The sequence below is a fragment of the Triplophysa dalaica genome, chromosome 20 (assembly GCF_015846415.1).
Source record: "Triplophysa dalaica isolate WHDGS20190420 chromosome 20, ASM1584641v1, whole genome shotgun sequence".
NCBI classification, from domain to species: Eukaryota; Metazoa; Chordata; class Actinopteri; order Cypriniformes; family Nemacheilidae; genus Triplophysa; species Triplophysa dalaica.
In genome coordinates, this window is record NC_079561.1 from 1,605,001 (window position 1) to 1,628,180 (window position 23,180).

General features: G+C 40.4%; 1 protein-coding gene across 1 annotated transcript in view; it reads left to right on the top strand.

Moving 5' to 3' along the window:
* Positions 1 to 23,180, top strand: part of itga5 (integrin, alpha 5 (fibronectin receptor, alpha polypeptide)) — a 55,505-nt gene that overhangs the window by 15,086 nt on the left and 17,239 nt on the right. Inside the window, exons 2-17 of the mRNA XM_056732997.1 lie at positions 932 to 1,506; positions 12,695 to 12,825; positions 16,407 to 16,507; positions 16,722 to 16,845; positions 17,275 to 17,336; positions 17,442 to 17,487; positions 17,665 to 17,793; positions 17,900 to 17,944; positions 18,958 to 19,001; positions 19,218 to 19,271; positions 20,288 to 20,340; positions 20,843 to 21,051; positions 21,141 to 21,341; positions 21,442 to 21,487; positions 21,574 to 21,687; positions 22,846 to 22,901. Coding sequence (XP_056588975.1) covers positions 1,310 to 1,506; positions 12,695 to 12,825; positions 16,407 to 16,507; positions 16,722 to 16,845; positions 17,275 to 17,336; positions 17,442 to 17,487; positions 17,665 to 17,793; positions 17,900 to 17,944; positions 18,958 to 19,001; positions 19,218 to 19,271; positions 20,288 to 20,340; positions 20,843 to 21,051; positions 21,141 to 21,341; positions 21,442 to 21,487; positions 21,574 to 21,687; positions 22,846 to 22,901 — 1,612 coding nt within the window. The 5' untranslated portion in view covers positions 932 to 1,309. The remainder of the gene's footprint in view (positions 1 to 931; positions 1,507 to 12,694; positions 12,826 to 16,406; positions 16,508 to 16,721; positions 16,846 to 17,274; positions 17,337 to 17,441; positions 17,488 to 17,664; positions 17,794 to 17,899; positions 17,945 to 18,957; positions 19,002 to 19,217; positions 19,272 to 20,287; positions 20,341 to 20,842; positions 21,052 to 21,140; positions 21,342 to 21,441; positions 21,488 to 21,573; positions 21,688 to 22,845; positions 22,902 to 23,180) is intronic.

A 23,180-nucleotide genomic window follows, 5' to 3' on the forward strand; every position in this document is an offset into this window, starting at 1 on the left:
TGCACTCTTGTGATTTGTACGGACCTGGATGCTTGCACAAAACCTGAGAGTTTGTTATGGCGAGATTATGATTTATTGTTTCAAAACTTGCTGTTAGTAATGTTGTATGTTGATAAAGCCTGATATGTAACTTTATTTATGCTGTGATGAAGATAAAAGAACGGCGAACTGAAATGCGCATCCAAGAGTTCACTTTACGCGCTTCACCTTCATAAACAACAATAACATTTTTGAGCAAGAAGACAGCTGTAAGCTCCCCCTTCACACCTTCACTTTCCCAAACAGAAGTATTCTCGTGGAGTTCCCTCTGGCCTTACAGCCAAGTTTGGCTGCCCGTTCAAATCCCTTGAGCCGAGGCTGAATCAACTAAAACAACACGCTCTATTCCAGTCGACGGGGTCGCGCAATTTCCCAGCTCAGTGCGTCTCACACCCCAAAATAGAGTTTACTCAGTGTTCAGGCCCGCGCAGTGTAAACATGTATCAAAATAAAAATTGATCATATCCCGTTTTACTTATGTGCGGAATTCGTTGCCGTGGTTCAAATATTTTTATGACGGCATCCTTCCACATCTCCGAATGAAGCGTTATCGGTATAGACTCTCTATGAGAAGGCATGTGTTTGAAATCAACAAGTTTGGAGATCGTTGTTTGGAAGATAACGGTCTTTGAAAACAACTGTTTCATTGTTCAAAGGGTTAATTATTTATTCGGCTATCTGTGACAACTATGCAAATAGTCCTTCAAGTGGACAGATAAACTTTTGGACGGGTCACCGGAATTACGCGTAAAAAACGCCTGTCGTATTTTGAAAGGCTGTTTCTAAAGCAAAGATTTTTAAGTAAACATTCTACATCTGTAAAGCAAAAACTGTTAATAAGTCATATTTATATTATGTATCAGTATTGTTAAATGTCTCTCTTTTTACACAGGTTGTCATTTCTGGTTTTGCGAGTACTTTACCTTCTTGAATGAATCAAGTTATCCATGTCCCGCTACATGTCTCCACTTCGTGAATTGTACTTCTAGCCCCACCTCCATGATACTTTGTCACGAGTGGAAGAAACGAACGCCCTCCTCCTAATACCCCTTCAATTAAGCAAGAGGGAGGACGCAGAAAGGAGAGACAGGGGCAGATACGCACAAGCGCCTGGAAAAATAAGGCTCAATCCGGTGCGCAACACCAAGGCATGAGATTTGCGTGAAGCAGCGACTTTTGCACGCTATCCCGGGAGGACTCCGTTCAAGTGACCCCGTTTTCTTTGTGAAGAAGTTGAATCAAACAGCTGGATTCTGTTATATCGATTGCCATGGGCTCCAAAAGGCACCGTTCAAAGACTACGGCGACTTTGCGCTTCACGAGCTGCTCTCCAATGGGACTTTCGCTGTTGCTTCTTCTACCTTTGTGTGTTGCCTTCAACTTGGATGTGGACAACCCAGCGGTGTATAAAGGACCCAGCGGCAGTCATTTCGGCTACTCGGTGGACTTTTACATGTTCGAGTCGAGGTATGTTTGCTTTTTGGACGCCAAAATATTGCACAAATCTAACACGCTTGGAGAGAATACAAAGAGAAGTGCGCTTCAGAAATCTGCTTACCACGCGCACATTTCATTTTTCGTTACATCAAACGTTTCCTTTCATATTGAACAAAATATTTAAAAGTGTTACCTGGGATGGTTTAAAGGGTCAGGGTTTCTCGTCATTCTAAAGGGAAGTATACGATAGTTTTAATGGCCATGTGCACAAAATACCAGTTTGTTATTCAGTTTCAAGAGAACCCACTATTTGATTTGTTGTGATTAAAAACTGACTGGTTTGGTCTTTTCCACAATAATGATCATATTTGTACATTCTGTTCATTCATTGCTCATAGTTATACAACATCTTTTTAATTCTCCCTCCCTTCAAACGCCTTAGAATAGTGGACTCTGTTGTAGTAATGTATTAAAAGTCTTCCAAGAGCTCAGGCTTAATACACACTCACCAGACCTGAGGGCAATGAAACCAGGGGTATCCCCCAACTGTTGTTTACACTCCCCAGCCGATGTGTGCACTGCCATTTAGATCAAAGCATATCACCACAGTTGGGGATCTACGGTCCCCTGTGTGATTAAGTGTTTGTGTAACTGTAAAGTGTATGTGAGCACATGATGATATATATATAAACCCGGTTAAGTGGCATCGGTGGTGTTTTTTAAGAACTTGAGTGTAGGTGACGTCATAGTAAGGTAAAAAATGTACAAAAGGACAGATATCCTCAGGCTGAATGAGACCCCCCACACGTATTACATAATCCCAGATTGCATGTGTTGTGGACACACCAGTGTTGAGTCTGGTTCTATAGTCTAGTGTGAGACTCAAAAATGACCTTTGCTAGATATAAATACCGCTGGAATGGACAACTAGGGTTCATGGGTTCGATACCCTTCGGATAAAATGTATCCAAATGCTCTGTAAATTGTATTTTATATATTGTGGTTGGCCTATATTACGATTTAACTGCTGATTCTAGGTCAGATTGCGTTTGTGCTGCTTTGTTTAATGAACTACTTTGATATTTAAAGTTCCTTTATGTGTACCTGTAAAGCGGATGGATGTCTGTTATTGAATGGGCTCGGGGTGGAGAAAGGTTGGCCCTTATTGAAGATGTAATCTAACGGTGATTGTTAGTCGAGACAACAGTGCTGTATAATCACCTTCGACCTATAGATATGATCTGTGTAGACATGAAAGAGCACAAATCTAGATGGAAGACATGTCATACAATCACAGTGCAATCACATCGGAGTCTCACTCCCCCCAGGTTGCATTACTGTGCATTGCGTTTCGTGCTGCAAGACAGCTGTGCAACACCGACCGATGGCACGATTGCTGTAATCATTAACTCACGCATGCCCTGACTAGATCAATCAACCCTCTCCATCTGTGTTTTTGTCTGGTGGGCCGTGTCTAGCCGCGCACAGCTGTATAGGGGTCTTAGTCAGCACGAATTTGTGATGGCTCCCCAATGCTTTTAGTCTCTTTGTGTCTCCTTTACTCTTGGTGTTTTTTGTTGTTGCTTACCTTATTCAAGGCTGCTTTTCTCTTTATTAAAAGCTACAGTGTTGCTCTGAAGCAGTCGGTGATTCAGAGTATGACGCATTGTGAGTGAGTCACAGAAGTGTGTCTTTGCGTGCGTGCGACCTACGAACGTGTGCTTCTTCACTCCGTCTCCCAATGATGTAATCCAGCAGGTATATAAACCCCTCGCTTACTACATCCACTTAAATATTCTAGACGTCTGCCTGCCGTTCTTACGAGTTGTGAAGTCACTGCAAGACGCAGCCCGCTCTGCGATGACTTCATCTGAACTTTTCACATCCCAGAGTTGTCCTCATGGAGGTGGACGGACGGCTACAGTAGGCTGAGTTGAGGGGTGGCAGGATGTATGATGTCTGAGGTTTTCTTCTAAGAATGTTTCTTCGTTTTCAATATTGCTGTACATGATGCAATACAGTAAAAGGGTTGCCAAGTAGTTGAAAGGAGTGGAGCCTGGAGTTTATCATATTTTGGAGGAATCAGCCATTTGCTTGCAAATATTTTCGTGTTTACTGTATCACACAAACCCCTGGAAGATAAAACAGACTTCAATTGATAGGCCTCCCAAAAAGGTGGTCTCCTCGTGTCCTTACAAACCTGAATGACTTTCTTTCTTCTGCAGAACATAAAAGGAGATATTTTAAAGAATGTTGGTGTCCGAACAATGGCGTACGCATTCACTTCTATTTTATAAACACAAAACCCAAGTCAAAGGGTACCACCCAGCATTCTTCAAAATACCATCTTTTCATTTTCTCGCCACCTGTTAAGCAATCTGTGAATTTTTCTGTCTTTATGTTTAATGGAAAATCTACAGAATTCTGGAATTCCTGACCTACACCCTTGTTTGTTGAAAGTATGATCAAAATATCCAAACAACAGGAGAGACAGATGCATTAACCTTGAATGAATGAAGTATGAATGAAATCTAGAATATTGGCTTTCATGCTGTGGCTGTAGATATCAGAGTAATACGCCTCCAAACTAAAGTCAAAACGCAGCAGGCAGCTGTCTAACTTTCTGTTCTTTCTCTCAAGATGAATCGAGTGTCAGGTATGTTCACTGTCATTCTTTTGCTCTCTCGAGCTGTATTTTCTTTCTTACGCCCATGAACAGTTCCTGATAGTCGGCATGATGTACGTCTGAGGAGAATAGTACTGCTTGGCACGCATTAATTGAATTAGTTAGCGTGCAGACCACCACAGAGAAGTGCCTGAGGACAGAGTTCATGATCTTGGTGTCAGGGGGCTTGTCAGCTGTATACGTGGAAGAGAAATTTATGGTCCTTGGACATGGAGATAAGAGCAGAACATTCTTATGTTAGGGGGCCTCTTTGGGACAGGCTGGTAAATAACCCAAAGTTGTCCTGTTTGTAGCTGGTTCGTGACAGTCGTGGTTACCTGGGTTGAATTAAGAGCTTTTCCAGTCAGTGACTGAGTATCTTTTGAAAAACGAACCGCTTCTCCGTGTCCTTGGATGCTCTTGTCGGACCCAACGGTTAATGTTTGACAAGGAAGGTAAAACCCTGACAGACGGCGATGTGGAGGAGCGCCACATTCTTTCGTCTGGGCGTTCATTGCTTTTGGTTAAGGAGATGATCCTGTGTGTTGTGATGGGTCAAAGGTCAGGGTCTGAATATAGGTTTGAAAGTCAGAAAACCAAATACCTTTATTTGAAATGTTTGGATTACACAAAGTATTGAAGGAGAACATGTCTCATGCTGGGATTTGCGTGGCTCCAGATGCTAAGTGTTGTTCTTAGAGCATAATGTCTTTCTGTGCATAAATTCCTTTTTTGTTTATGATGTTAAAAAAAGCATTTTTGGTGTTTGATGATTGTTGGCGTTTTATTCTTGCGGTTGAATCTGAGGAGCAGGACTGTCGGCAGCATCCGCCAAAATCAACAAATTTACCGCCACAATATGATCAGTACTGGAAGGAATATTACTGTAAAAACATGAAAACTTATCACCTGCTTCTATAATCTTTATTACCCAGGTTGAGATTCCTCTGATGATGACCTCAATGCCTTGTGTTTGAAAGCAAGTGACGTCATGGTTTGGCCCTTACTGTGCTGATCACGCTCACCTTTTCTAAGAGGGTCATTGCTAAATCAATATTTATCTCGGACCTTGAGCTCTTGGTAAACCAGAAAGGTTTCATTTGTCGTTTATCATCGCTCATCCTCCAACGGATTAATCTGTCTGTTGTCCGTAGTCTTGCATCCAGCTGGAGATGGGTGTGTGTATATTGGCTGCCAAGCTATTCTCCACTCAGGTTCTCCCTTCGACGACTAGTGTTTTCCATGGAGTCTGTACAATAGAGGCCTTTGTGCTTAAGTAGAAAAGGTTTGCTGTTTTCAGTAGCCATGTGACTTAAATCTGTATTTATTTAGTCATGTTTTGGCTCCTTCGTTTCTTGATAAAACCTCATTTAGCTCTCTTGGCCCCGTGACATTTGGCTCCGATGCCGCTGTCTATTTGGTCAAGTTAGACCTCGCAGGTTAATCTGTACAATCATACTCGCTGATTGGGACTTTGGGTGAGGTTGTCTAACTTGTCTTAGTCGTTGAATCGTCGTCTGCTTTTTATGGCGTAGTTGGACCTGGCAGGATTGTATAATGGGCTCTTGTGTGTGAGGTTGTACATGCGCCCTGGTTGAAAAACAGGCATGCGTTCGATCATGGTAGAACAAATGGCCCAGTCAACTGCAGACGTTTAGCCCTTGGGCTTCATAATGGCCCATGGTTGACGCATAGAGTAGTGCAGATCTCTGTTGTTTAGCCTTGTACATTTTGGGTAGATCATTATCTCCTCGTCTGTTCTGTTCTGGTGTGTAAAGCCCCTGCTGGGGAGGCAAAGACAATGACATCCAATGAACGTCCATTGAGATGGCCTGCGGGATTAAAAACAAAGAACATGAGCATGATAGCATGTAAAGGTGAGTGATTTATGCTAATTGTAGTTGATGGCTCTTTTTACTTTTTTAAAGTGTGAACAAAAGGACTGAATGGAGAATACTCCTCATGAGGTGTTAACAGCCAACAGTAACAGCTTACAATGTGATGTTTACTGGTGTCTGTAAATGTGTGAATTGTAGTTTATGGGGGGGTTGGGGTTATATGTTGGTATCAGGAGATTTAAGAGCTAAATACAAACAGTGTTTGGTTAATGATGTGGGGTGCTTTAAATTGTTACATCGCCAATTGAAATAAATGAAAATGAGGCCTATAGTTGAACAGCATGGTCGATTCTTTCTTGTTGAATAAGCTGATGGATGTTTTTCCAACGTATTGTTCGGTTACAGTTCGGTTGCAACAAATATGTCTTTTTTGGTGGTGTGACAATTTGTGCAAAATTTAAAAAAGTGTCAATATTAGTGCATTCATTTTTACAATTCACCCAAAAATTAAAATTCTCAAGTTGTTCCAAATCTGTTTAAATTTCTTTATTCTGATGACACAGTGAAATATATTTGGAAGAATGCTTGTAACCAAACAGTTGTTGGCCACCTTTGACTACCATTGTAGGAAAAAATCCTTTATACATTTTTTTTCTTGTGTTGAACACAAAAGAAGATATTTTGAAGAGTGTAGGAAAGCAATTCAACGCCATCTTTGTCTACTATTGTATTTTTTCCTACTATGTTAGTCAACGGTGGTCAAGAACTGTTTGGTAACAAGCATCCTTTTAAATATCTTTCTCTGTGTTCATCAGAACAAATAAATTGATACAGATTTGGAACGACTCAAGGGTGAGTAAAATGACCACATTTTCTATTGTGTGAACTGTCCCTTTAAGGACAGTTTGTGTTAACTCTATATGCATTTGGCAGAGAGGTAATGTATGTTTATTTCACTTGCCAATAAGAATGTAACCACACAAAGTGCCATTAGAAAACTATACAGGAATTATATGCACACGATTAAATCTTGAGGATGTTTGATGTGGAAAATAAAGTCTTTCCAACTTAACATGGACTCGCTTTTCTCTTTACTGTACACCTTTCAGGTTGCCGTTCTGATGTTTCCACTTTAACTTCCCTCTGGTTTGTTAGAACTTTAATTGGCGTATCAAATAATTCAACGCTAGATGCCTGTTTGTGCACTGAGCCAAGTACGCTAGATCTGGCTGACCCCTCCGCACCTGGTGCAGTGATGCTGAATTGGACCGGATCCTCTGGGAGGAAATGTTTTTGCGGTGACATTGAAATCTTTAAAACGGGGTGGGAATGTTTATCAGATCAACAGCTGAAGGCATGTGTGCAATTTTAACGGCTATTCCAAACCAGCACAGCCTCTGTTCATTTTTCTTTTCACAAGATCTTGTACATTTGAACTATGCATTGTTATCACACGTTGGAACATTCAAAGATTTTGAAAAAGTGTAGAAGTATATATAATATAAGTGTATGAAATTCATTATGTTTTGTATGACTGTGAGATTAAGATATTGGTTTCTATTGTCTCCCTTCATTACTGTTCAGTTCTCCATAGAGTTCCTGGCGCTTTGGTTTTGTAAGTGAGCTTTCGTCCCTCAGTGCCAGCTGACCCAGCGGTCACTGCTTTGCTCATCATCTTCGGGCCACGGCTCCCAGACAGCAGAACAGATCACGTGCGGATCGGCTCCACAGAGCAGACGGTGGACTGAATTTCTTCATCCCGCTTTTATCCGTCTCATTATTAACTTCTTAACGATACAGAGACAGACAGGAATCTGTGTTAATGCCCGCTGGCATCTCACTAGGGAAACACCCCAAAACGAACCATCCAGGCCTTAAAATTGACTCGAGCTTTCTTTGATTCGAGAATGTCGGTTCATTGAGGTCAGTGCATGTTCCTTGATGCAGAAGAGTTGCAACGGCCTTAAATTTGTTTTGGATCGCTTCCACATCTTGTGTGAGAACATGGTGTGCCGCCACCTTTACCGTTTTTGCTAATAACGGCTCTGGGATTCCACATGCCTCTGAATGGCCTGATTGGTCAACTTTGTTTGGAAAGTGCTTCAGAAATGCTCCTAAGGCCAAATTACAATCAGTCTGAAACCTCATGGTCTTGTTTATGTACGTCTGGTGGGCATGGGAAAAGCTGAAGCAATCACAAATGGCGAAAGTCACGAATACATTATTTTGGCACGTGTATAGCATTGCATTAACTTGATTTATGTCTTTTTTCATGCCAACAGGGTTGGGACAGGGCTTACCAAAAAGTTCATTTTTCGTCCAACACTGGCTGTGCACGGTTTCATTTACATTTTGCAAGCGAAGGTTTTGCATTTAGTTTGATCCAGATTATCATGCCCCTTCATCCAACCAATGGGGTTTCCTGGAAAGCTTAAGCAATTATAATAGCGTTCAAGTGACATAAACTAAACAGCTGGAACATAATGAAGTGTGGAATGGGTGGGGACATGTTTTAAAGTGGGAAGCAAAGCAAGAATTTGCCATCTGATATCCATGAGCCAATTACTGCCTTTAGTTTTGCACTATCAGCGTCTTTCACCCAACGTTTCGTTGCAACAACTTAAGTAGATGTTATCTGTGGTACGTCAATTCATTTTTATAGCTTAATTCGGGTCTGATTACCAAACCTCAGACATGTTGATATTGCAGTGTTAAGACATCCTCAGCCTTAGCGGTGAGCATCTAAGCTTTAAATTTTAGCAGTAAATATCTGAGGCTAAATTCCAGACTAAATCAATTAGCTTAATTAGCGGTGCACAAAGAATGGTGCTTGCGTTTGCTGATTAGCCACTTCGGTTCGAGACGGTGGTCGTCTCTCTCAGAGACACCACAATTGCATTTAAGCTGGCTCCTGTCTTTAAAGGGATAGTTCACCCAACAATTAAAACGAAAATTCTTTAATCATTTATTCACCCTCATGTGAATTAGTTACTTTCTTGTGCAAAACTCAAAAGAAGATATTTGAAAGAACGTGTTGCTTACCAAACAACATAAGACCCCATTGTATGGACACAAAACCATTTCTCAAAATGTCATCTTTTTGTGTTTCGCATGTGCATGTTTTAAATCATTAAAAGGTGAATAAATGATGACAGACTTTTCTTTTTTGGGGGAACCATCCCACTTCAACTGACCAGATTATACCCTAGTTATTTAAAAGAAAAACATTATTTTTCAGATCATTGTAGATAAGATTAAGTCCAACTCTTGTTTTGAATATCCTGCTGTGAACATTGTTTCATCGACTGTTAACAGGTGGGTTAACACCATCTACCGCAGAATATGTGGAATTATTGCAAAATACTTGGTTGTTTAAGATTTTCTCACAGAAAAGAGTGGTGTTTTTATGCTTTCGCTTTACAATGCAAACAAAAGAAAAAATAGACATTATAACTTGCTTCATGGTTAAAATAGAACTATAATAGTAATATTTGCTGCATGCCGCGCGCATATTTTCAGCGATTCAGCAAACTGACGCAGTCTAACCCCTTTAGATTTTTGCAATAAATCTGCTCTGCGGTTTACGGTTGCTAATAATAGTTTAATCATTTGTTCTCCATGCATCGAGAAAAGCATTCTGTTGTTCTCTTACAAGCCAGATTGTTTTAATCAACGTCAGAACTCCAGTATTCTCTCCGCTAAAAAGCCTCCTGTAGTCTTTCTTATTTTATGCAGAGCCGTTGCAAAATCTAGCATCTTAGCCAAAAGCAATCTGGCTCTTATCATTATGCTAATGTTAGCTCGACATTTAAGGGCTTAGTGGGAAAAAGAGGGAAATTTAGGAGACATGAGATCCCCTGTAAGATAAATCCCATTACATGCTAATTGTTTCTTATTTACAGTTCTTTCAGATCATTATCAAACTACGGTTTGGACGGTTTACTACAGTGTTAAACGGAAGATACAGTCATTTCCAACTGGGCTGATTAAAGCGTTTTGCGTTTCTGAGTTTCCTGTTAAATGGATTTGATAGTGAATCTAATGCTGCTTGTTATTTATAAAACGGCACATGTGTAGTTGAAATAGAGTACTAAATAGTGTAGCTCTATATATATATATATATATTATATTATATTATAAATGGATATTTGTTGTGTTTTGCATAGCATACTCCAAAGTGCTACCAACATTTATACTTTTGAATCAATAAAAAACATGCAATGCTTATAAATACTATAACTGTACACTTGTGAGCCAAAGCGGTAGTGAAAGTGCATAACATTCCAGAAACTTGAGAAGTTAGATTAGATTGGAAGCGCTTGGGAAAGTTAGAGGGTTTGCAGCTGTTAGATGCATTTCACATGCATCATAGCAACATAACATTTCATCAGATTTGTGCATGCGAGTTCATTTCTGGTGTGCTGGGGTTCAATTGAAGTGGACCGGCATGTTCTTTTCTCAGTTTTGATTTAAACATCATCCGTTTTTTTTCTAGATATACTTGTTCATTCTAAACTCCTAGGGGAGAGGCATCATGGGAGTCTGGGATTAACATTACACCACAGCCAGAGCTTTCTGACACCTTAGGGACGGTCTCTCTGTCCACACATGGTGGAAAAACGGGATTCTCTCTCTAGGCCGGAAAGGCCTTTGTTTTGGTTGCCCCCACCTCCTTTTAGAAAAACAATGGGAGCATCTGATCTTTTTTCATGATTTGATGCTTTACTATTTTTTTTCATGATTTTTTTACATTTCTTTATTATTTTTTGTAAAACCAAATCTGCTTTGGGATTTAAACGTTTAGTAGTAATAAAAAAAGGTAGAAAGAACAATTCTGTAAGTATTTAGACATCAGTAAAGTTTGGTGGTCAGCTTCATCTTAGACTGTCCGATCCATTTAGAAATAACTACAGTACACTCTTGATTTTGTAAGAAAAAAAGAAACTTTCACATTTTTTTATAATAATATTTATAAGAGAATATTTTGTTTTAGTAATAATATAATAAAATACGTCATTATTTTTCTCATTTGTGTTACCCTGAACAGTGTCTGTTTTTGCTTGTGCAGCTGTTTGTGCTTCAAGTGGTCATCTGGTCTTACCTAACATGACTCTATCTCTGCAGAGCATCTAAAGTGGGCTTGAGTGCACGACTGACCCAAACGTTTGCTGAATGCAGCCATTGTAAGGAAACCCTCTGTTACGCGTCACCGAGAGCAGCCCAGGGGGCAGGAAAGGGTGTTCTCTTCCTGTACCTTGACCCCCCCAGAGATGCCCCTAGCGCCCTCTGACAAACACCTCCACACCCCCTCTCAAAAGACCAGGGTTAATGACAGGAAAGATGATAGTAAGTTTACAGACAATGAGGTCATGGCGGCACAAATCCACATCGGCTCTTGGAAAATCAGACTCTGATTAGAAGATCAGGGACACTGGGAGTCTCCGTCTCACTTTTGGGTGCTTCTGAGGGAGCTTGTTTCAGATGCAGCCTAAATATGATCCGCCGCAATTGAACAAAAACACAAGGCATAGAGCTAGTTACGGTTGCTTTAAAACACCCCCCCCAAACCTTAAATATCAGCGAGTGTGTCACCATCATGTATTATATAACCTGGATACGAGGCTGGAACTAAGAGGGCAAGCAGTTCCAGTTTAAAATGCAGACGATTTCCATGTTATAGCCCCCACATGAAATGCAAAGTTCTTATTACACAAATGTAGTTTCATTTATAGCCGATATGGTTTACAAATATGAGTGTTCCCAAAGACACATGTTCCCATCTGTTACTTGTAATCTGTCATACTGCCATGTTGGTCGGAACTACACCCAAGTTTTTCACCCACTGTTGCACTTATGTACATGGTTGAGTGATTTGATTTGATTTCGACAAGGGTCCCCTCAGGCTGTTTTCAACCTTGCCTTTGCTAGAAGAGGAGACCTGAGGCATATCTAAGAACCAGAACCTTATGAATAGATATATGAGGAGGACAGGAGGGTCTTGGCAACATCCTCGCCATCCAAAACACTTTTCCTACCCCAAAAGCATAGCAACAAACTCCTCGGAACACCTTCGCAACTGCAAAGCAAGACCCTGGCAACCACTCAAACCCAAAGCATCGTGGCCAAGTTTCGTATTGTGAAACGGTGTTCATTTTTTATTTTTATTTTATTTTAGTAGGTCTCTCCCTCTTCCTGGCCAACCAACCACTATTGTCTATTCCTCATGGTTGAAAGTTTGTTGTCTTGTAAAGTTTTCGATGCGTGCATTGCTCGGAGGACGTGTTTTCAATTGTTTGCTGTTGTGTGCTATGTGTGTGCTATGTGTGTGTGTGTGTGTGTAATACCCTGAAGAAAACCATCTGTATGTTCACCACAGACTCCACAGTCTCTGCTCTTGTTTTCTCATTGACTTATTACCCAGTGGGACTGGACGATTGCACATGGCCACACTGTTGCATAATGTGTATTCTGTGTACCGTGGATTAGTCGCCAGTCCATTTCCTCACAGATCATCAGCATTTCTCTTCTAGTTTCTAGTCTGTCTTTATAATCCTATTAAAATGTAAAAGTAACATGAAGATGTTATTTTTAGCTAAGACTTAAAATCCAAAGTTTCCCATACTCCTGCACATTCAGATTTGTTTTCGTCCTATAAATTAGTTTTCATCTTCATAGGATGCTAACGGCTTCCTTCCTTTTTTTCTCCATTGAACAGTGTGAGTATTATTATCGGAGCGCCCAAAGCCAACACCAGCCAGCCCAACATCAGAGAGGGAGGATCTGTCTTCTACTGTCCATGGAGTCTCAACCAATCAAAATGCAGCAGCATCGAATTCGATCCGTACGGTAAGTTTCAGTGAACTGATTTAACGCACGGTTAGGTTAAACCGCCTTAGAAATCACTTTCTGGTTTATTGTAGAAAATCTCGCTAAGTATCAAAAATGGCTAGCACGTTTCTGTCGCACAGCCCTCATTGTGTGGATTGTTTTCTGTGATCCTGATGGGAGATGGAATTTGGAAGTAGGTGAAAGCAGACTCGACATGAATTTTCCGAAAGAACATTAAAGCTAGCAACTTGTAAACAAGGTTTGGAATAGGCGACAGCTGAAATTAAGTGTATGTGTCGTGCAATTTGTATATGTCAGTTTTCTGTGGTCGTCTTATTAGTTCCTGCATATTTATCATCATTGGTCTTTGAAGTCATCTCTTGTGGTAAAACGAATGTAAATCGCATGGCTTGAAATTTCCACGCGCTACAGTGACCAGGAAAAACAATAAGCGCGGACCACAACATGCACGCTATCAACTGTCTGTTTTCTTGATGTGGACTGGGTGCTAAGAACTGATCCAAGTTGAGTATGTAGAACACATGTCAGGGGGACAGTGAACCGTTGGCTTCCTTCCTCCAAAGTGAATGTGCTGCGAAAATTCAGATTTACTGTCTATTACTCACACACACATTCACACACACAGATATTCCGGCAAATCTTTGGCAAAAACTTTTATATGGACGTGTGGCTTGGTTTATCTTTAGTTTTGAAACGTATGCTGTGCTGCTATACATTTAACAAAAGTTATGGAAAATATCCATCCGTTCAGATTTTGGGTAAAATTGCGAGGGGCCTTTTCTAGGCAGGGGGGTTTTAATAAAGACAATGCGTGCTTAGGAAGAACGGCCTTGCATTTGTAAGATTCATATTACATTTGACTTCAATTAAACCGTAATTTTATTTTGGCTTAACTTAATATTCGAGTGGTAGATGGAAATTGAATTGAGGTAATACTCTGTGATGTGTGATGTATTGCAGCGGGTGGTTAAGTCTCGGAGGTCAATGTTTATCCAATGATCATTCAATTAGATGTCAATACATCAGATTGACAGACGGATTTGAAATGGATGATATTTTGAGAAGTGTAAAACAGACTGAGAGGCTGCAACTTTAATATCTTCTCTATAAACAAATATAGAAGCGCTCCATCTGGTTGAATGCATTTATTTCAATTTTCTATATGTGGAAAAATAAATGGCAACGTTCTTGACTTCAGCAACCCTTGATGTTGCACTTGCTCGTTCATATTTACACTTCGTGAATATTTCATATTAAGACCTCACCACCTGAAAAAGGGCTTGACCCAGCGGTTGCTAATGCATGTGGGTTTCTCTAAGTGGGTCAAGAGAGGGTCACATAGTACTTCCTACAGCCTCACATCCCTGATAGCTAATCACGTCTCAAGATCTAGCCTCTTTCCTTTTCCTCCCTGATAAGAAAATAACAGAGAATGACGAGGGAGAGAAGCTGAGCGAGGGGGAGGGATGCTGACTCTTGTCTTTTCTCATTTCCTTCTCTTGGCATCTCCCAGAGGACACTTGATGTGATGACTGAATTTAGCCATGTGCCCTGTGCCTTCCGATGCCCCTCCCTGTCTCGCCCTTATTCACACAGGTCTGATGTTTTACTAATGGGATACCTCACTCCTCACCGCAGAGAGAGAGCGAGCGAGAGTGTGTGACCTCTTCACCCCGGGCATCCCATGAGAGTCTTGGACGTCTTTTTTTGGTTCGACTCCAGAGACTGTGAGCACTCATAGGATTATGGATCGAGGGGATTTTAATGAAAATGGCCGTAAATCACAACACAGGCATCCCTTAGTTATTGGTTTAGCAGTGTTGAATATTTCCTCTTTAATCCGATAGGTTAAATCAGCAGTTATCTTATGTAGCTGGAATTTATTGCTGTCTACATGGTATGTGTCGCAACTTCTTTTATGTATGACTTTCTTTCTTTGGTACAACACAAAAGAAGATATTTTGAAGAACGCTGGCGACCAAACAATTGGCCCCCATTGACTTCCATTGTGTGGACACAAAACCACAGATTTTTCAAAAATCTTCTGTTTCATCTATCTGAAACAGAAATTATTTGGAATGTCTATTAAAGATTTTTCTGAATCTCTTGTCAAAAGCATCTTGTGGGCAAAAGATGACTCTTATTAAAACCTCACACCTCGGCTGTAGACAAAATCTTGAGTCTCCTGACACAAAAACTGAGATCTTGAGGATCCAAGTTTTGTGTAGTTCTCCTCAAAGTTTTCCTCCTCTTCCCCGCTGAGCTTATCATCCCAGCTGCACTCTTCAAGCGTGATGTGGAAAGTGAGATAATTGTTAGTTTTAACGCTCCACCTCCTCTGGCATTGGCTGATTCTCGTCCCGCAGGCCGTCCTGCCCGACCGGCAGCAGATTTACATCAGCTGGCATCTTATTTCACATATATTGGAGTGTCTGGGAGCACATTGCGCACACATTTCATAGTTCTCGGTAAGGAGTCGCACAGGGGTACGGCTGCTGGTTTTCCTGCGTGATTTTTCAACCCTCTTTACTTTGGCAGAGCGCAAGGGAAAGGCATGATTTGAAAAAGGGAAACTGAGAGGGAGAATTCGATCACCCTGGAGATGACCATAAGGCGTATAAGTCTAATGTTATTAAAGGGCTGTAATCCCCACTGCTTTCCTACTGGGGTAGGAGATGGAAACAACAGACGTCTAGGGAAAGGAAGGCGTGTGTATGTCTGTATGTGTTTTATGGTAGTTTGGAAGAAATGGGATGAGTTGACAAGTCAAGATAGATAAAAAAGCAATGCATGATAGTAAAAGAATGAGTGGGAGATAGTAACTAGGACAGGGAAGAGAAAATAATGGAATTCCTTGAAAGAGATGACAGGCTTTAAGAAAGGGAAAAGAAAGGTGAGGAGCACTGTGAACTTAAGGAGAGAACAAGAGCGTTTATCTGACGGATAGCTCAAGCTCCTGTTTTGCTTGGATGAGGTTTCGTGGCACTGTTTCCTTGCCTACACCACGCCCCCTTTTGAGCCAGACTGTAGGGGATGTTTCTGCCAGTTAGGTGAATCTCATGATTTAGATTCCCACGATGACCTGTCATATTTCACCCCCAAATCAAATGTTGCATCATTAATGAGATGATGGTGCAAATGGAGAAAACTCTGTGGCAAAGTTCAGTTTGACAAGAAAAGTGTAAGTGGCCCCTTTCTGTGGCGAGATTGAACATTATCGACCGAAATCTGATTATTCTGGTCGGGTGAACAACAAACGTTCAGATGTTAAACCTGAGCTCTGACGGTCTCCACCTCTCTCATTGGTCAGGACATGTCACCTTTGTTTTGATTATGAATCCAGTTTCAGTCCATATGTGACCATCTGTCTTTTCATCATGAGTGCCGGTACTCTTTCAGCTGACCTTTAACCTCACAGGTCACCTGAGTCTGAGGAACCAATGGGGCAGTATGTTCAGTTTTCACCTTAAGACATTTATTCAGATTAATGAAGTAGCTTCGGTGCATTCGTTCCCAAACCATCTGGGCAGTGAAAGCATCGCTTACTAGTTTGTCTCTTCACTTGTTTTTGGCTGTAGGTGATCTAAACCTGACGGTCAACTTCACACCGCACCAGGGAGAGTTCAAATCCCACCAGTGGTTCGGAGCAACAGTACGAGTCCATGAAGATAGTGTCCTGGTAAGATGTTTCTTCTCAAAGAGCTCTATTCATTTTCAATGATACATTTTATTTAGTTTTGTTATAATTTGTCCTGTCATCCGGATGATAATACACTTCTGTGGAAGGTTTAAATCCCACGCATTCTCCAGATGTACCGTTGATTTCACTCTTCCGTGATCCTCTCTGATGTGTGATGGAGGTGACCTTTAACCTAGTATTATCCTTCCTCTAGGCTTGTGCTCCTCTGTACTCATGGAGGGGCATGGAGAACACGCCTGAGGCCTATGCTACCGGATCATGTTATCTGTCAGTCCAAAATTTCACCAAGTTTGTGGAATATGCTCCATGTCGCACAGGTGGGATTGTCTCTGAAGCAAATGCACAGCATCAAACCAATTGTTCAATGTATGGTTCACCAAAAAATGACAATACTGTCATCTTTTACTCGCCCTCTTGTCATTTCAAGCCTGTATGACTGAACGCAAGATGGCAGAACGCAAAAGAACATATTTTATACACACTTTTATCATATAGACACAGAACCAATGCAAGCGAATGGGGTCCAGTTAACAACATCTTTCAAAATTTCTGCTTTTGTGTTCTTCGTTCTTGCGTTCAGTCATACAGGTTTGAAATGACAAGAGGGCGAGGAAATGATGACAGAATAGTCATTTTTGGGTGAACCATCACTTTAACTGTTGTATGCACGTCAGAAGGATTTGAATGGGTAGTATTGAAAAACACATCAAGGTGATGTTTCTGAAATTAATGTGTAACTGTTGCAGAAACCGGTGAAAGTGAAAGCCAAGGTTATTGTCAGGGCGGATTCAGTGCTGATTTTACACGGGTGAGAAATTTTGGATTTGGAAAACATGAAGTATTTCATAAAGTCTACGGACAATTCTGCTATTGCATCTGCTGTTCTCACCTAGACACTGTTGCTATGTTACAGGAAGGAAAGGTTGTGCTTGGAGGACCCGGCAGTTACTTCTGGCAGGGTTGGAATTCAAAATAAACACAGTTTTTAATTTTCATACTTGTTTGACCATAGCGAGTTATAACTTGACATCAGACGAATGATTTCGCTTCAAGTTCTTCAGTCTTTTAAGATCTTCGTAATGTGGAGGAAGTAATGGCTAAAGACTACAAGTTCACCTTCTTAACATTCTCTCCAGGTCAAGTGATCACAGCAGTCAAAGAAGAAATAGTCAAGGCTTATTACCCAGGATACTTCCTCACATCGGTGAAAGGGCTCAGTCAGACCAAACCGATAAAAGAAATCACCTTTGACGACACCTACATGGGTACGAATTGCCAAACTCCCTTATAGTCAACAGACGATGCTTCTGTTACGGAATGCATTATTTACATGCGTCATCATCTTTATTGTTTATTTGTTTCATTTAACAGGTTACTCTGTGGCTGTGGGCAACTTCAGTGGAGGTGATAAAGAAGGTGAATGGTTTGACCTGTTAAAAAATTAACCTCCGTGTGTTTATGCTACAGTTTGACTAGATGGTCATGATTTCATTTCAGTTTCATTAGCAGTATACATCAAATCAAGAACTGTTGATAGAACATCTCATACGAAGTGTTGGAATTTCACTCTTTTGTCACACTTCAATATAGGGGGCAGTTCTCGCTATTAACAAACCATAAATTGTGACCTTTTTCTGCAATACACTCTTAATTTCTTGCATATTAATACTAAGGTAGTTGTTAGGTTTTGGGTACGATTAGGGATGTAGAGTATGGTAATCCATGTGTGCTTAAGTACTAATAATCAGCCAGTGTTGGGTAAAATACTCTGAAAAAGTAATGGATTACTTGTTACTTATTACATATTCAATTGTGAAGTTAGATTACTCTACAAATGATTCTCTCCAAAAAGTCTTTAGATATTTATTACTAATTTCTTTCTAAATCATACATCAACCTTGATTAGTTAAGGGATAAATAAATTAAATAAATAATATAACCTACATAAAGTGCTTTTATTACTGAACAAAGTATTACAAATGTGAGAATTATACATTAAAGCATTCATTTTAATGTTAGACATTGAATTTTCCACTATTGCACGCACATATATTACACAAAGTATTAAGTTTAATCAAAAGTAACTGTAATTAAATTTCGGAAAAAATAGGAGTAATCCCTTACTTTACTTTTTAGAGGGGAAGTAATGCAATTACAGTAACTAATTACTTAGTAACTTGTTACACCCAAAACCGTAAACAGCTAATAATAGGCATGCTAATAACAACTAGTTAATAGTGAGAATTGCCCCCTACACTGATGTGTTACCCACTTTTCTTTACTTAAACAAATTCGAAAACCGAGCAATTGGAGAGATTCTGGCCCTAATTGGAAGAATTCTCAGATTTCCTGTGAAACCCACACGTTTCCACTACTAAATCTTGCTCTTTTCCTGTGTTTTGTTGGCATGCCTGCTTTCCGTCTCTCAGACATTGTGACTGGGGTTCCCAGGGGACTTAAACTGCACGGACAGGTGAGAGAAAACATCACGCTACTGACAACGAGAGATTGTATTTGTTGTCACATTTAGCCAGAGCACTTTTTACTCAAAGCGCATGTTAAATGAGCTTTTCGGTGTTCCGTGAAATCCATCATCAAATTGCTCCATAGTGTTTGAACAATCAATTATACCACAAATTGTTTCAATAGCACTTGATGAAAAATAAATGCTATTATGTTGTCATGTTAGGTTTCCATTCTGAATGGCTCTCTGGACATGTTGAAGAACTTTACTGGCGAGCAGGTGAGTTCAAATAATATCAGCACATAATTAATAATAATATTTTGCCTACAATTGATATCAACGAAACCGGTATCGCTCTTTCAAAATTAAAGAAAACAAAGGTCACCAGTTTATTGCCAGAATATCTTGTTGGTTACACTTTATTTTAAGGACCAGTTCTCGGTTCTAGTAAACTATTCACTACGACTTTTGCTTAGTTAACTCTTAATTTGTTGCTTATTAATAGTAAGTAAGGTAGTTGTTTGGTTAAGGTATTGGGTAGGATTAGGAATGTAGAAAATGGTCATGAAGAATACATGCTTTTTAAGTGCTTTTTAACGGGCAATATGAAAAAAATTGTCATGCTAATAAGGAACTACTTAATGGTGTGAATTGATCCTTCTGGAACCATCTTGTTTTTTTGATGTTGTAACAGAGAGTTATGTAATTCTGATTGGCACAACCTTTTCCCACCCTGATTTTTATTGACTGATGACATAAGCAAAATAAATGTCCTTAACAATCTCTTTAAACCGGTCTGGAGTGCTCTGTGGTTGGTAGGAATCATGATTATTTGAGGCGAGAGCTTACGGGCAGTTTTCAAGCACCAGTGTTTTGCACATGGAAATTGTTGGAGAATTCTGATTGCCTCAGCTGAGTAAATACAATCAGAAGGCGCCTGCGTGTGCCCACCTCGGGGGGCTGGAGAACAGAGCCACATCTGAGTCCACCGAGAGCTCTTTTCATGCACCGAAAATCATAAGCAATTGGAATAAATGTCAATTTGTGTGGTAGGCGTAACGATTCAGAAGGCATTCGTAAGAAGCTTACACAACGTTTCCATGTAACCATAGTATCGTGAATATAGCCTCCTTATTGAATGAGAAGATACATGCATGCATAGTTTATTATTCAGATCTGGGTAACAGCAGATGTTGAAAATGAGAAGGGAGAACATTCAGACCAGGCATGAGAATCAGTGGGTTTGTGAGACTTGGGTTGACCCTTTAAAGACATTTGACATTGACGTTTTTCAGATGGGATCCTACTTCGGTCATGCTGTGGCATCTGCTGATATCAACAATGATGGGTAAGTGAACATGAATCTGAAAACCGGTTTTGAGAGTGGATTTTTATATTGTATTTGCCTCAGTGTGAGTGGTTTCTTAAAAGTGAAAGTTCTCACGTTTTCTCACAGTCGTTCCAAATCTGTATCATTTGTGTATTCTGATGAACACAGAGAAAGATATTTGGAAGAATGCTTGTTACCAAACAGTGAATGGACACCGTTGACTACCATAGTAGGAAAAATGACAATGGCAGTCAAAAGTGCCCCAGGACGGTTTGCGTTCCTACATTCTTCAAAATATAACAGAACAAAGAAATTTTATAACAATTATTTTTCCTGTTATGGTAGTCAATGGTGGTCAAGATCTGTTTGGTTACAAGCATTCTTCCAAAGACCTTTCTCCGTGTTCATCAGAATAAAGAATTTTTTACAGATTTAAAACAACTTGAGGGTGAAGAAAGGATGACAGTTTTTATTTTTTGGTGAACTGTCCGTTTAAATTTATGGTTGATGTCCCCTCCAGTTTGACGGATCTGCTTGTTGGAGCGCCCATGTTCATGGTTCGAGATTCTGATGGGCGTTTGGAGGAGTTGGGTCGTGTTTACGTGTACCTGCAGAACGGACCTCTGGACCTCACGCCTCAGCTACCTCACCTCACCGGCACATATATGTCCGGCCGGTTTGGCAGCTCCATCGCTCCTCTCGGAGACCTCAACCAAGATGGCTACAACGGTTGGAGCATTCACATCTTCTGTACTTTCTTATATCTACATGCAGGCTTAAAGATTTAATAGTTACATTCTGTTATATTCACTTTGCAGATGTGGCCATCGGTTGTCCGTTCGGTGGGGAGAACAAACAAGGATTGGTCTTCATCTATAATGGATTCGCTGGAGGTCTCCGAGAAAAGCCGTCTCAGGTGATCGCTGGCCAATGGGCTTCATCCGAATCGTCAAATTTCCCTGCCATTTTCGGATACGCCCTTCGTGGAGGTGAAGATTTGGATTACAACGGGTACCCGGGTGAGAAACAATAGCACGCCAAGTGAAAATCTTTCTGGCTACCGCAAGTCTGAGTAGTCTAGTCTGATACGAAGTTGTATTTTCATCTTTTTTTAATCAGATCTCATTGTGGGTGCGTTTGGTGCAGACGCCGCTGTTCTGTACAGGTGAGTCAGAATCTAAGATATTGTCAACATAGAAAATGATAATAAAGAGATACTACAAGCTCTTTTGTCTTTAATTTATTTTCCAGATCTCGTCCTATTGTAAATACAAGTGCAACCCTGAGTGTCTATCCAACTATTATTAATCCTGAAGAGAAACTTTGCATCTTTAGGCACGGGACTGAGACTAAGCACGTTTCCTGGTATGTTTCCCATTTTTCAGCTTTGTTTTTAAGTGTAAATATATAAGCAGTAATAAAGTCAAACACTTAATTTGTAACAAAGTGATGGGATTAAAAAATCAAGCATGATCATGTGTTTCGTTTTCAGTTTGACATTGATAAAAAAATGAAGGATCACAGAATGTGTTTTTGTAAATGACGCTTACATCATTACACCCACAGTAGGGTTTTGTAGGACAGACCGGGCATGCGTCAGGGTATATTTAAGCTGTCAACATAAGCTTTTTGAAATGGTTTGGACATGCACGGCTGGTTGAGCGTGAGCCAGGAAGGTGGCGAAAAGCGTGAGATGGATTTCCCCTAACCTACGTGACGTGCGTTTTTAAAATATGCATCCTATCTGTGGAGGGAAAGGAAACTATGTTGGGCTGTTCCCCATCTGACGTGAAACGTGTCTCTCTCTGCCTGTTCTGTTTTATACAGGAAAAGTTTGTATATACATATCTTGATTACAACTCGTTGCCTAGACACAGGGGCTTTTGGGAGAAGTTAGACCGAGAGAGAGAGAGAGAGAGAGAGAGAGAGAGAGACAGAGAGAGAGGTGTAGCAGGGGCTTTGAATGAGATATTGTTTAGTGGTGGAACACAGCTGGGAAACATCAGGACATGCTGAGCCGCACATGCGTGTGCGCTTATAACCACACACACACACACACACACACACACACACACACACAGAGAACAGTATACTGACGCTTAGAAGCACACATGTGACACACAACATTTATTGCACAGGTTGGGAGTAGCCTGGATTGTGAATTTATTTTGTTCCTCTCTCCCTTTCCCTTTGAGTGTTTTTTTATTATTTAGGAATGTTTTGCATTCTTTCTTTCTTTCTTTCTTTCTTTCTTTCTTTCATTCTTTCTTTCTTTTTCATTCTTACTGTTCTTTCATTCATTCTTTTTTCGTTCTGTTCTTTCTTTCTGTTCTTTCTTTCTGTTCTTTCTTTCTTTCTTTCTTTCTTCCATACTGTTCTTTCTTTCTGTCTACTTAATAGCCATGCAGTTGAATGAATATATATCGAGTGTTGATAGACACAGATATGTAATGAGCATCGTTCTTGATGTTTCACTGTAATAAATCCATCTCTCATTATTTGTCTTTTGCTTTGCCCTTTTAGTGTAAACCTGAGCTTCTGTCTCTCAGCCAATGGGAAGCACCTACCAAATCATCTCGGTAAGCCAGCAGGACACATCTGCTACTGTTTACCCATTTGTAAGAGTTCCTAAAGTTTGAATAGGGGTGTGTTAAAGTCCCAGTGAAACTTTTTTTCATGAAATACTGCAGTGTTTATTGTAAATAGTTTATCAATGTGGGTCATTCTCTTTTTAAAAATCGTGTAATGACTATCCATTTTAAATGGTGTATTTTAGACGGGTTGGGCGGAGCATCCGTTAACTCCTCCACTTCAACTGTCAGTATGCTGACATCCAGTGAAATCTCAGAGAAAGACGA